General features: G+C 41.7%; 1 protein-coding gene across 1 annotated transcript in view; it reads right to left on the bottom strand.

Annotated features, from left to right (window-relative positions):
• The window catches only part of LOC124623115 (prostaglandin reductase 1-like), a 66,266-nt gene extending 58,584 nt beyond the window's left edge, over positions 1-7,682 (bottom strand). The window contains exon 1 of the mRNA XM_047148905.1: positions 7,500-7,682. Within this exon, the coding sequence (XP_047004861.1) occupies positions 7,500-7,682 (183 nt within the window). The remainder of the gene's footprint in view (positions 1-7,499) is intronic.
• Positions 7,683-14,423: the final 6,741 nt, after the last annotated feature.

A 14,423-nucleotide genomic window follows, 5' to 3' on the forward strand; every position in this document is an offset into this window, starting at 1 on the left:
TCATTGGCGTTAAATTAGCCAAAATGTTGCAATCCAATCAGAGTAACGTTGTCGACCTACAAACTGTTATTAATGAACTGCAAGAAGAGATTCGGCAGTTAAAAGCACAAAGAAGCGAGCGTAACATTCCGAAAGACTTGTCAAATGATAGTTCATGCAGTACAACTACAATAAAGAATTTTTCATTATTGCCATCAGTACCAGTGTTTAGCGGGAAACCAAAGATGACGTGAAAGTGTTTTTTCGTAAACTTGAAAGTGTCGCCCTGTTAGGATCATGGACAGATTCCGATAAGCTAGTGTTTGCCAAATTAAGAATTCAGGGAGCAGCACAAGATTTCATTAGCGCGGAGCCTACTTGCGTGGAAACAGAAGATTACAATGAGCTTAGAACGATTGTTGTTCAGAGATTTAAACGTAAAAACGCGATCAGATTTTACAGAGAGCCGCTTTACAGTTTGCGAATGCGACGAAACGAACCTATCGAGCAGTATGCCGAAATAATTCGAAACATCAACGCTCAAACGTACGAGTTAGTAGAAGACGAAAAAGAAAATGCATTCAGTTGTTCGAAGCCGACCAGAGAGCCTTGGACACATTCATTGCGCAGAGAGGAAGTAAGCAAAGCTGGTAGACTGGCGCGATGTAAAACGTTTCAGGAAGCAGTAGAATCAGCTGTTGGTTTCCTTGAAGAGCTAAGACGACCGAATGAGATGTAGAAGCAAGAACGCAGAGTTTTCAACACGACAGTACACTGCTACAGATGCAATAAGCTGGGTCACAAGCGTAAGGATTGTAAAGAGAATCAAATCTGCTATCATTGCTGGATGCAGGGCCATGTTTCGAGAAATTGTCGCAACAAGAGTAAAGGTAATGCGAACAACAGACATTCTGCCAGATATTTAAGCGAAGACGGGGACGTACGGGCCACCACTCCCTCCGCCCCTTGCCAGAGGCAGTGGTTTCTGTTAGTTCCAGTGAAAACCAGACCGAAAATGACTTCGTGATAGGTGCTGTACATCGTGGGAGAAACATCAAACTACTTATTCACACAGGAGCACAAATCTCATTAATGTGGTGTGGCATAGATAAACGGGATAAACTGAAACCGCCGCTATTAAAAGTGCGAGGATTAAACGGAGGGAAGCTACGCAACTGTGGAGAAGTTGACGTAGAATTAATTCTTGGCCAAGGCCAAGATGGTGAAAATAAAGATAAATACACAGCAAGGGTGCAAGTAGTTTCAAATAACGAAACGCGTTACGACGGTGTACTTGGATTTGATTTATTGTCCGCTAACGAGGCAAGGATATTTTTCGCAGAAAGAAAGATCAGACTAGGCCATAGCAACTACAACCTAGGAAATCGTTCTTCAGACCATACTGAAACGAGCAGCAATACTCAGTTCAAACTGTCCGACTCGATGTTCAAATTGATCAGCCTCAGCAAATTCTCAAGGGAGCAGGAAAGACAATCTACGTTGAAATTAAGCCACACCGATGCAAGGAAGGAAGTCTGTTATTAATTGAGCGATCCGAGAAAAGTGAGTTACTGGATATAATGCATTGTTATGTTGCTAGAAGTGTAGGTGTCGCTACAATGGTGAGACAGAATGTCGCAGAAGTCCCGGTTACAATAACGAATATGAGCAATGAGGATGATGTTTTGCCACGAGGAACGAAAGTTGCTGAAATGTAGAGCGTAAGTTACAGTGACGTAATACAGATTCCAGATTAGGTAACAAATGCTGCAGTTATAAACACGGATTTTTGTAACAGTACCGCAAAATTGCAACGAGGAGACGAAGTTAATAATGAACTGAAGCGCAAGATTTCGAAGAAGATAGAAAATTTGACAGCTGATGAACAGAAGATTTTACGCCCGTTTAGTTGGAGTACGCAGATTTATTCCGAGAACGTGCAAATTTACCTGTCACTCACTTAGTTCAGCATCGTATTCATACAGGGAATGCAGCCCCAATCACACAGAAACCTTACCGAATACCATTCAGTCCAAGAGAGTTGGTAGGAAACATGGTTAAAGAACAATTAGAAGCCGGAATTATAAAACCAAGAGACCCTTTAGACTCACCGTGGTGTTCGCCTGTTGTAAAGAAGAAATCAATTTCTGGAGAACCACAGTTCCGTTTTTGTGTTGATTAGCGATCTTTGAATGCTGTGAACACACCCGACACTTACCCCTTACCAAATTCCGTGGAAACCTTGGATTACTTGGGTAGATGTCGAATTTTTTCAGTATGTGATTTAACAAGTGGTTATCTCCAGTTAGCAGTGCATCCAGATGATCAATCAAACAATTCATTTGTAACAGCAACAGGAGTATACAAGTATCATCATATGCCATTTGGACTTCGTAATGCTCCAGCTACATTTCAACGCCTGATGGATTCAGTTTTACGAGGGCTCAACCCAACACAAGCACTTGTTTACCTAAAGAATGTAATAATTTTTAGTGAGAACACGAAGCAGCATACTGAGAGAATACAGGCTGTTTTTGAGCATATAAGAAGCGCAAACCTGTCTTTGTCAATAGATAAATACCATTTTGCACAAAGTAAAGTTAACTATCTTGGTCACCAGTGAAGGTGTTCGACCTGGTCCAAAATTAATTGAGGATGTAAAGAATTTTCCTAAACCACAGAATTTGAAGGAACGACAATCATTCTTGGGACTGTAAAATTTCTACAGCCGATTTATAGCCCGTTATGCGAGTATAGCTCTTCCATTGACGCAGCTACTGAAGAAAGGAACCACATTTAATTGGTCAACAGAGTGCAAAAAGGCAATGGAACAACTTAAAACTGCTCTAACCACAGCCCCAACGTTAGCCTATCCGGATTTCAGTAAACCTTTTATTCTTTTAACAGATGCATCCAATTTTGCTATAGGTGCAATCTTGTCTCAAGAAGTGGGTGGTCATGAACATCCAATCTCATTTGCTTCCATACAATTAAACAAAGCAGAATGTAATTATACTACTACTGAGGAGGAGTTTTGTGCTTTGTGCTTTGGTTTTTGGTATAACACATAACATATATTTCTTAACAGGAAGAGAATTCACAGTTATTATAGATCACGCTGCACATAAATGGTAATTGAGCTTAGAGGATCCAAGTTCCAGATTAACAAGGTGGGCATTAAGACTGAGTGAATACCAGTTTAAGGTTATTCACCGACCTGGTAAATAACATTTGAACGCTGATGCAATGAGTCGAGAAGTCAATGTTTGTCTTACAATAAGTCGAGAAGAAGAGTTAAAGGCAGCTCAAGAAGAAGATCCACAATGCAAATTATGGAAAAATGATCATAGTTATGTCGAAATAGATGGATTATTGTACAAAATCAGTAGTAAAGGAAACCGCCTAGTTATTCCAGAAAGCATGAAAGAGCAAATCATGAGAGAACAACACGATTCTTTATTATCAGGACATTGTGGTAAAAAAGCAACAAACATAAAAACAGCTCAACTGTTTTGGTGCTCGAGTCGCAAAGCTGACGTTTTCGAGTTTGTTTCACAAAGTGATTCCTGTAACAGACGGCACACTGTAGGGAAAAGTAGATCACCATTGCAAGAACTGCCAGAGACAAGTGAACCATTTGAATGAGTAGGACTAGATGTCACAGGGCCGTTGCCTAAGACTAAAGATGGAAACAAATACATATTGACAATGTTAGACAATTTCTCTATATACCTTCTCATGATACCAGTACCTGATCAGAGCGCTGAGACTATAGCTAAAGTTTTTGTAAAAGAATCGATTCTTAAGTTTGGATCACCATCAAGTATAATTAGTGATCAAGGAACGAATTTTATGAGTGAATTACTTAAACAGATTTGTAAGCTCATGCAAATAACTCAGTTAAGGACTACATCAGCACACTCTGGAGGAAATGGAAGAGTCGAACGAGTCCACAGAACAATTATTAAAACGGTTAGCCATTATGTGAGCAGCAAACACGACAATTGGGATGTCTGTTTACCATATTTGATAAGTTGTTAGAATCCCAAAATGCACAGCTCAACTGGCCTAAGTCCATATGAAATCGTCTACGGAAGAAGAATGCACTCACCCTTGGACTTTGCACGATCGACTGCCGGAATCAGCAATGAACATGTAAGGGATCTAGCACACAAGCTAAAGGAAGCACGGAGGGGAGTGAAACAGCGAAATCATCAATCCTTTCTTCAGCAAGCAAGACAACACGAAAGCCAAGCAGCAGTGCCATAGTATCGAGTTGGAGATCTTGTGTATCTGAGCAACGTGGAGTTAAAGAAGAGTCAAGTGAAAAATTTAAGAAGATTTGGAAAGGACCATATCCAATATTGGAGGTGTTGTCGACAGTCACTCTTAAGCTCAAATTGCCCTTTCGTTCGATTTTCTTTCATGTCAATCGTGTAAAGCCATTTCTGGGTAGGTTTCCTGTAGTATCGCAAGACGACGAGGACCGACCGAGAGGCAGACCTGCTGTTCTCAAACCCAGGAAGCGAGAGTGGCGAGGTCGCAGTCCAGACTTCGAGGCCGAGGCATCGCCACGTTCCGAGCGATCCTGTTCCAGATGCCCTTACAATCTGTGTAAACGTGTGTAGTGTGTGACAGTGCAATGCGTATGTTTATTTCAGCCATGTGAGTATGTGAATGTGTTGTGAAAATTTAGTATTGAAGCTATTGCACGAGTGCAAAGTGAAACTAAATCTTTTATTCCACAGGTTACCACAAGAAACTCATTTATTTTATGTTTATTGTTAGCTCTAGTATTTAGAACTAATTATCCATGTTCATTTTTATTCTAATGTTTGCTGTGATAGGGTATTCTACTAATGCTGCAGTAACAGTACTACAGAGTACAGGTGTTTTGTTTGAACCACGATCAGACATGGTAGTTTCAACAACTAATTCAAAATTTGTCCTCAAGTACAATCTGAGTGAAATCCAGTAACAGTTCAGTTCTGTAAAGAAGCAAGTTGATCTAATCCGTTCTGTTAAGGGTAACGATACAACTTTGGAAATGGGTAAATCTTGGTATAATAACTGGATCACAGCTAAAATGCAGGTAGAGTCTACATTTGCTAATTATGAGCAAGAGATTTACCGTTTTTTAAAGCTTTTGTCACACAAAACTTTAATTAGGCATAAACGTGCCTGGTTTGATTTTGGAGGGAGTATCCTTTGTCTGTATTTGGTACTTTAACTAGTCGAGATCTGCTGGAAGTTAAAGGCAAAATATTAGCTCTTGAAGAACAGTCCAGTACAGATTCAACTAACCTCTCTAATGAAATTATCGTATTAAAGAATATGCAAAGAACCATTACTAACCACACAGTTTTCATTGAACAGATTGTAAAGCAAATTATCTTACATTTCCACTTACTTCGTAATGAAACTAACGCAAGTATCCAAGAATTATTGCAAGGATTAAATGCTGTCAGTGCACACTTTGATTTAAACACACTTTTGTTAAGGATTACTGATAGTTTACCAAATGCTGTCATTGATGCCCTTAACATAAGAACAGCCTTAGAAAGTAGTTCAAATGATTGTTTGAGCAGTGTACTACTACATCCAGAACAATTTTTACAGGTCCTACAATCAATTGAGCGAAAGCTAGATGCAACCTATACTATGATTTATCCTGTTTACTCTTACAATTTATACGATTACTATAAGTTAACCTCTACACACTCTTTAATTATTGAAGATTAATTAACTGTTATTGTTTCTATTCTCATTGCTAGATCAAAGCATAATTTAGAAATGTGTAAGATATATACTTACCCCGTGAAATGGACACAGGCAGGTACTCATGTAAAGTATGTACTGAATGATTAGCTACTGATCAGCAAGGACTGAAGGTATTTTGTGTCCCTAAATGAAAGTGATTTGCATATGTGTAAATGTAGTCATAAGTTAATCGCCCTGAATCGGCAGTATTCTTAGACAGTAGAGTGTACAGCCGTGAGAAAGAATTGTTTATGAATCATTCCCCAAGAGATGATTGCTGTAGAATTTTAACGCATCTTCGTCATCCATTTCTTAAACGATGTTCTGAAGGTATAATTTTCTCATTTAACTCCACACTTGATGTCACATTTACATGTAAAAATTATGATGCACCTGAGGTACCCTTTACACTCAAATTGAATAATAGCGGATTAATCTTGAATGCCACACACTGTGATTTATCGTGTGAACTATTTGATATGCCTAGTGTATTGCCAACTACATGCCACTGGACATTTGCCATTAACGAGAATGTTATCTGTTTATTACAATGTTTCATACATATTAAAATATGGAAAGCATTCCTTATCAAGTTTTCCTGAAGACAATAATTTAATTAAGGACATCCCTGAAAATGTAATCTCTTGCAATAATGAGTTAAACTTCATTGTAGCAGCGAATAGAATTAAGTCCTTCGATTCATCCAGCAATGTTAATGCATACTTGATTGTCAGTATTGTGTTTTTATTGTTTTTATTAATTTGTCTTTTGTCAACAGCATTGGTCATGTATGAAACTGTCATCCTGAGCCGGCCGGAGTGGCCGTGCGGTTCTAGGCGCTACAGTCTGGAACAGAGCGACTGCTACGGTCGCAGGTTCGAAGCCTGCCTCGGGCATAGATGGGTGAGATGTCCTTAGGTTAGTTAGGTTTAATTGGTTCTAAGTTCTAGGCGACTGATGACCTCAGATGTTAAGTCGCATAGTGCTCAGAGCCATTTGAACCATTTGCCATCCTGAAGGCTCATTTCTTTGCACCAAACGTTACCGAATTTGCAAACGAAATACGTGTTGCAGTGCCTTCTGATGCCGCAAATGGCGAAATAGATTCGTAACGCCCAGGGGGTCGTTTGAAGCCACCTATGGTTGCTCTTTTTCTCTGGGTAAAGTGATGTAAGGGTTTAAGGGTTGCGCGCAGGCGTACGGTACGATACACGCGCTCGCCAGCCAACCTGTTTGGAATGCTGACAATTTGCTTGGTCAGTAGATGCGCGTCCGGCCACACTGCGATGCAGATTACGCCACTGACCACTGTCCGCAGCATACAGTATTAACTAGCATGGCCTCGGGCGCGAATGTGTCTCTTTTCTTAGCTCATCATGGAGCCTTTCAATACGACCATAATTAGGATGTCAGACACAGTGATGATGGGTACGTGTAGCGTACATGTTTTATAATCCGCCTCTGTTAATAAACTGTTTAAACTTACTTCTTACTTACAAATCCTGACAAAATATTAGTATAATTATCATCTGGGGCAACAACACAAACTATCCACTTATAATATTTATTTTCGTGTATTTATTCAATTTTTATAATGATGTGGAATGATATTGAAAAACTGAAACCACAAACATAAGTTTTGAAGAACATTCTGTTGCAACCATGCACCTTTCTCTTGATGTACTGTGTACAAAATACTGAAAGAAATTGTCCTTGTCCTGCTTGTGAAATTGTTTTTGATACACTACGATTCTTCACACTTTAACAACAGCCTTCCCCAAGTTGTCACCCTGCAGCATACCGGCGAAGGCTTTGGGGGTGTTTTGAAACCCTTCTGTTACAGTCTCACGGTATTTGATTTTTCCCTCTCGGACCCACTGCGTCAGCTGGGTAATGCCCTCTTCCCAGCGGTCGTGCCACCGTGAATACACAAACCCCTCCATGCGGAGCTGCTTGAATACTGCTACAGGCTGGATGATGGTAGCCTTCGGGAGGTTAGATTCGTTGTATTCAGATATCGAGCCGCACACGGAGATGCGGCCCCACTCTCACATGCTGTTGATGACTGCGCTGCTCAGCTCGCCGTCCACGTTGTCGAAGTACACGTCGACGCCGTCAGGTGCCGCCTGCTTCAGCGCCTCTGTGACATCATTCGTCTTGTAGTTAAATGCATGATGGAATCCCAACTCCTCTTTCAGCCACTTCACCTGCGGAAGATAGGCCAGTTACGCAGCTAGAAGCGTGAGTTCTGAATTTTCGTAAATGGTTATTGAAATAGTACTAACTCATTTTGCTTTGTAGGTGACTGTTCAAAATCGTTCGAGGCGAATGTTTGGACTGTTCTTACTAATAGGTCCACAGTCAACACCTTCCCCTATCTATCTCCATAAATAATACCTCTAAAGTGTGGTAGATTTTTGTACTATATTATTATTATTATTTCCAATTGCTCTTTATTTTACATTCTGGAATAGTAAGGAGCAGTCAAATAGAAATGAGACAGATGGGAAAAAGTAGATCAACTGTTTATTATTTCAAAATTAATCAACATAACTGTTAACACGTTTACTCCACAGTGAGACAAAATCCTACTCCTGTTATATAATTATCTGCTGCTGTTGATATTACCATATATTCGTCTAACCAGATATCTCCATCGTCTTCCCATTTCACTTCCCTGACCTCCCACTATATCCTGATTTAGCCTCTGCATTTTCCTTTTCACATTTTCTAGGTTTCCTGTAACGTTCAGACTTCTGGCATTCCATGCTCCGACTCGCACAATGTTATCCCGTTGTTGGATATTCCATGTGTCCTCATGGTCACCTCCACCTTGGCAGTCCCCTCCCGGAGATCAGAATGGGGGACTGGACCGAAATCATTTGCCAACGAAGAGACCATCATGACACTTTTTCAGCGTGATCATACCTTATTTGCTTTTAATGAAGAGGTTTTCATTGCCTTCTGCATCCTCATTGCTGATTCTTCCGCCCTTTTGGGACAGTTTTCCACGGCAAGGGCAAGAGAGTGCCTGGAACCTCTGTCCGCTTCTCCGCCCTCTTTATTGGTTATAAACAGTCAATGAAAATTGTAGAAAGGTAGGAAACTAAGGAGGTGGAATCTGGATAAGTTAAAAATAACAGAGATTATTGACAGCTTCAGATGGAGCATTAGCCAACGTTTAACTAAACCAGGGAAAGGAAATAGAGTGGAAGACGAATGTGTACCAAATGAAAAATTAAACAGTGAAGGCAACAGAATAACTGATATGTAAAGAGACAAGACTTAGTAGAAATCCTGCGAAAACACAGGAGATTCCGAATTTAATTTACGAATGAAGAAAATAATAAACTGTAGCAATTAACGCAGGCGAAAAGGAATGTAGACGTCTAAAAATGAGACATGCAGAATGTGCTAAATGGTTAAGCAGGAAAGACTAGAGAAGAAATGCAAAGCTGCAGAAGCATGAACGAATAGAGCAAAGATAGATAGCAGCTATAGGAGGAATTAAGATACTTTTGTAGAAAAGGGAAGCAGCTGTGTGAATGTTACATAGCAAGCTAGTGGTAGGCAGAGAAAGGGAAGCTGAAAAATGGAAGGAGCGCATAGAGGAGTTCTACGAGAGAAATTAACTTGGAAACAATATTATAGAAAGGGAAGAGGAAGTAGATGGATCTGCGATAGCAGATATTATACTGCGAGAAAACTTTGACAGAACACTGAAACGTGTAAGTCCAAACAAGGCCCCTGGAGTAGACATTTGCTCCAAATTATTGGGATCCGTGGGAGACGCAGCCGTTACGAAACTATTCCATCTTGTGTACGACATATATGAGACTGGCGAAATACCCTCAGGCTTCAGGAGGAATGTGACACTTCCAATTCCATATGAAGCACACGCTGACAGGTGTAAATATTATCGAACTATCAGTGTTGAAGGTCAGAGTTGCAGAATACCGACCGAATTACACTGAAGTGATGAAAGTCGTGGGATAGCAACATGCACATATACAGATGGTGGTAATGTTGCGTACTCCAGGTATAAAAGGGCAGTGCGTTGGCGGAGCTGTCATTTGTAGTTAGGTGATCCCTGTGAGAAGATTTGCGACCTGATTATGGCCGGAAGACGGGAATTAACAGACTTTAAACGCGAAATGGCAGTTGGAGCTAGACGCTTGGAACATTCCATTTCGGAAACCGTTCGGGAGTTCAGTATTCCGAGACCCACAGCGTCAAGAGCCTGTTGAGAATACCAAATTTCAGGCATTATATCTCAACACAGACAACGCGTTGGCCCACTGCCTTCACTTAACGACCGAGAACAGCGACTTTTGCGTAGAGTCGTCAGTGCTAATAGACAGGCAACACTGCGTGAAATAACCGAAAAACATATCCGTAAGGACAGTGGGGTGTAATATGGGGTTAATGGGCTATGGCAGCAGACAACCGACACGAGCGTCTTTTCTAACGGTGCGACATCGCCTGCGGCATCTCTCCTGGGCTCATGACCATAATGGTGTGCGCTGTGTTTATGTGAATCACAGACTGGAAATGGTTATGTTCGGCTACTTGGAGAGCATTTGTAGCCATCCGTGGACTTCATGTTCCCAAACAACGACGAAATTTTTGTAGAGGACACTGCACCCAGTCACAGAATCACAACTGTTCACAATTGGTTTGAAGAACATCATGGCCAATTCGAGCCTATGATTTGACCGCCCAGATCACACAACATGAATCCCACGGAAATTAATCGGACATAGTCCAGAGGTCAGTTCGTGCACAAAATCTTGGACTGGCAACACTTTGGCAATTACTGACGGCTACAGAGGCAGTGTTCCTCACTGTTTCTGCAAGGTGCTTTCAACGACTTGTTGAGTGGATGCCAGGTCCAGCTTCTGCACTACTCCAGACAAAAGGAGGTGTGGCACAACATTAGGAGGTATACCATGACTCTTGTCATCTCAGTCTATTTACAGAAGATACGTTGCAGAAGCCATCCTCGGGGAAGGTCAGTTCTTCTTGTGCCACGGAAAAATGGAAATGAGCATACGGCATCATTGGCCAGGAGGCCCCATCTGGAGAAGTTCGGCCGCCAAGTTCAAATCTTATTTCAGTCGACGCCACACTGGGCGACTTGCAGGAACGTGATGAGGATGAAATGATGATGGGGACAACACAAGTCCACGAATGGAGAAAATCCCCAACCAGGCCCGGAATCGAACCTGGGCTCACTGCATGGCAGGCAAGCACATAACCACCCAGCTAAGCAGGCGGACTGTTCCTGGGAAATTCTGGACCATGCGAGGCAACACTGCCCTTAAAACTGCCCTCACAAGTGGCAAGATAACTAACATTGATGTGGATGCAGACAGGACATCCGACCTCACGAAAGACGGCGCCATCGGCACATGGGACGAGCTGGTAGACGTGTTTTGATCCCTCAGCACTGTCTAGCGGCCGCTGTCGGCTTTATCTGGCTCGCACACCACACACTTTCTGTGCGCAAAATGGAGGCGATTAAAATAACTGCGTAAACTCTGTTAGCAACTGGCAAACAAGAGTCTATAAAATCGCCAAGGAAAATCTGCGTTCGTCGGTGGCTTGAACAGCAAATTTCTAAAAGAGGATTACTACATAACGCTGTACAACGATCTGAGATACACACAGTAGAAGTTATTCGTTAACTCAATTGAATTTTCAGCCCATTTTAGTTTTTATGTTGAATACAGTGAAGGCACAGTGTCTAATGTCAGTTTATATGTCAGTGTCACTTGGATTTCCGCTCCTCCCATATTCTATAAAGCCTTCAACCCCTAGAACGCCACACACTCCAATTCGCCTTTCGTATCGTCATTCCGTTCCCCATGTGGATCCTCTATGACCTCATCCCCTTCCCACATCTTCTTCTTTTCCTCGAACTTATTCGCACCCCGTACATTGTTTGCTGACTCTATCCCCCACCCCCTGGTATCTTCTATCCTCTCTACCCCCAGCCTGTTACCGCGCCTTTACCGTTGTGTCCCGCCCTCTCTCCATCTCCACACACTTCACCTCTATTCTCAGCGCCTACTCCTACTACATGACAAGTTTCACACTGACCTCTACCCCTCCTACCAAAACCCCACCTTCCCCCCTCCTACTCCTCAGTGCTCCCTCTCCCCTCCTCTTCCATTCCCTTGAGCGGTTTTCCTCCCTCCTGCACCCCCCTCCCTTTCCCATGCCCCTTCTGTGTCGCCGCACTCACTCTCCATTTACCTTCCCACTCCATCTCCCACCCCGACCGTCTCCTGCCTCTTGGTGCGCTCCCCAATCTCCCCTTTTTTCTTTTCCTCCCACCCCTTCAGCCCCCTCCCCCACTGTACATCCCTCTCCCCTCTTTTTCCCTCCTCTCTGGCCTCCTCTCCCTCTTCAGGTCCCTCCCGGAAGTTTTTATTCTTCATGTGTGCCCCATTGCTTACAGTGTTCTTTTAAGTGTCTCTCATTCTGTGTTTTTATACTGTGGCTGACTCTTAACTTGTGCATGTGACTCCAGTGTATTTTAAGTGCTCCCCGACTCACTAACTGTGTTCTTTTGATTTTATGTGTACTTTTATTTAAGCTGTCCCCCCCCCCCCCCCCCAAATGAACGTTCCCGTGTCAGTGTTTCCTTTACCTCCAACTGTCTCCACTTATTATGTTTTTATGTCCCCCTTTTGCCGCATTTTTTCTGTGTAGTTTCCTATTTTTATTTCATTGTAACGTCACTCGGCTGATGAGCGGCGGATTGTGCCCATATGGGGCAAGGGAATGAAACCACAATAAAGAAAAAAGAAATGTCAGTTTGCGCATATATAATTTCCATATTTTTGATGCTGCACTGACCACTAACAAACTGAAGTAACGAATTTCGTCACGTTGGTTCCAAGATCACGATTGGTTACGTAATTTCATCGAAATGGGAGAAGAGATTCTTTGAGAAGTTGCTCACCATCGTAAAAAGATATTTATTGGTGAAATACAAAAATGAGCCTGTCATAAGCCGAGATATTGATATATATTTTCTACACAAAGTTTCTTAACAGTAAAAACTTCCGGAGTGGAACTTGTGTTTACTTTCAGACACAGACTGGCAGTCACTTTCAGATTTCTGTTCACCGGGGAATCATTCCAGTCGTTGGCCTTTCCAATAATAGCTGCAGAAAATAGATCATTTATACCAAATATCATCGACTTTTGAGATAATTTATCTATCAAACGAAAGAAAAAGATCTAAAGACGTAGAACCTTTAAGGAAACATAAGGCGAAAAGATATTTTGGTAAGAGGTGGTGGACAACTAGAACCTGCAACATCACCCATCATCGCTCTGAGCGCACGATGCTATCAACTATGCTACAGCCCCGACTTAGCAAGCGTATACGATACACACTATCTAAACACTGTATCTATAAATGTCATTATTTGAAACTTAATATGTAAATCATACCAAAAATACTCGATTTTGATAAATCATCATTCTGCCGTAGCATTGAATTGGTATACGTTCGTAGTCATTTTATTATAACAAATCGTAGCCAAAACGACGCATTTTCGAGGTATCCTCAATTCGCTGAGGCTTTGAAACAGCTTATATTCATACAACGTAGTCTACGAGAAAAAAACTGACCACATACCTTGTTTACCGCCATACAGTATGGCACCTCCAATGCTGTGCTTGTAACATAAAACTAGGTCGCATCTCACTGGCCACATTCTCCTCCACCGGGCAAAAATTCAACATGCCACATACGTTATTTCACGCTACGCAGTGTAGTGGGACGTAGAATTCCATACCGTGACGTCACCAGCTCCTCGGCCGCGTGCATTTTCACATCCCGTGGGACGATGGCTTAAGATTTATCTTAGAAGATAGCTTAAAGAAACGCAAACCTACGTTTATATTATTTGTAGTTTTACTGAAGTCTTCTGTCAGTGTTGGGTTGAATACATTCTTTTAAGTTCTAAAGGTAGCAGGAATGAAATACAGGGAACTAAAGATCATATACAGCTTTTACAGAAACCAGATTGTGGATATTTGAGCCTAAGGACATGAAAGGGAAGCAATGGTTGAAAAGGGAGTGGGGCAGGGTTGTAGCGTATCTCCGGTGTTATTCAATTTGTTCATTGCGCAAGCAGCACAGGAAGCCTAGGAGAATTTTGAAAAGGGAATTAAAATTCAGGAAGAAGAAATCTAATCTTTGAACTTTGGCGATGACATTGTAATTCTGTCAGAGATAGCAAAGGACTTCGAGGAGCAGCTGAAAGGAGTGGATAGTGTCTTACAAGATGAGCATCAACATAAGTGAAACAAGAGAAATGGAATGCATTTGGACTAAATCAGGAGGATGTGAGGGAATTAGGTTGGGAAATGATACACTGAAAGTAGTTCTTAATTGTTGATATTTGGGCGGTAAAGGAACTGCCGATGGTTGAAGTAGAGGGAATATGAAATACCAACTGGCTACAGCAAGGAAAGCATTTCTAAAAGAAGAGGAATTTGTTAACATAAATCATAAATGTTAGTTTTCGGAAGTTCTTTCGTAAGGTACTTGTCTTGAGTGAAACCTTGGAGAGAAGCGGAACGTGGACATTAAGCACTTCAGACTACTTTTGAAATGTAGTGCTAAAGAAGAATGCTCGAAAAGAGATAGTTGCACCATGTAA

The sequence above is a fragment of the Schistocerca americana genome, chromosome 7 (assembly GCF_021461395.2).
Source record: "Schistocerca americana isolate TAMUIC-IGC-003095 chromosome 7, iqSchAmer2.1, whole genome shotgun sequence".
In the NCBI taxonomy this organism is placed as follows: domain Eukaryota; kingdom Metazoa; phylum Arthropoda; class Insecta; order Orthoptera; family Acrididae; genus Schistocerca; species Schistocerca americana.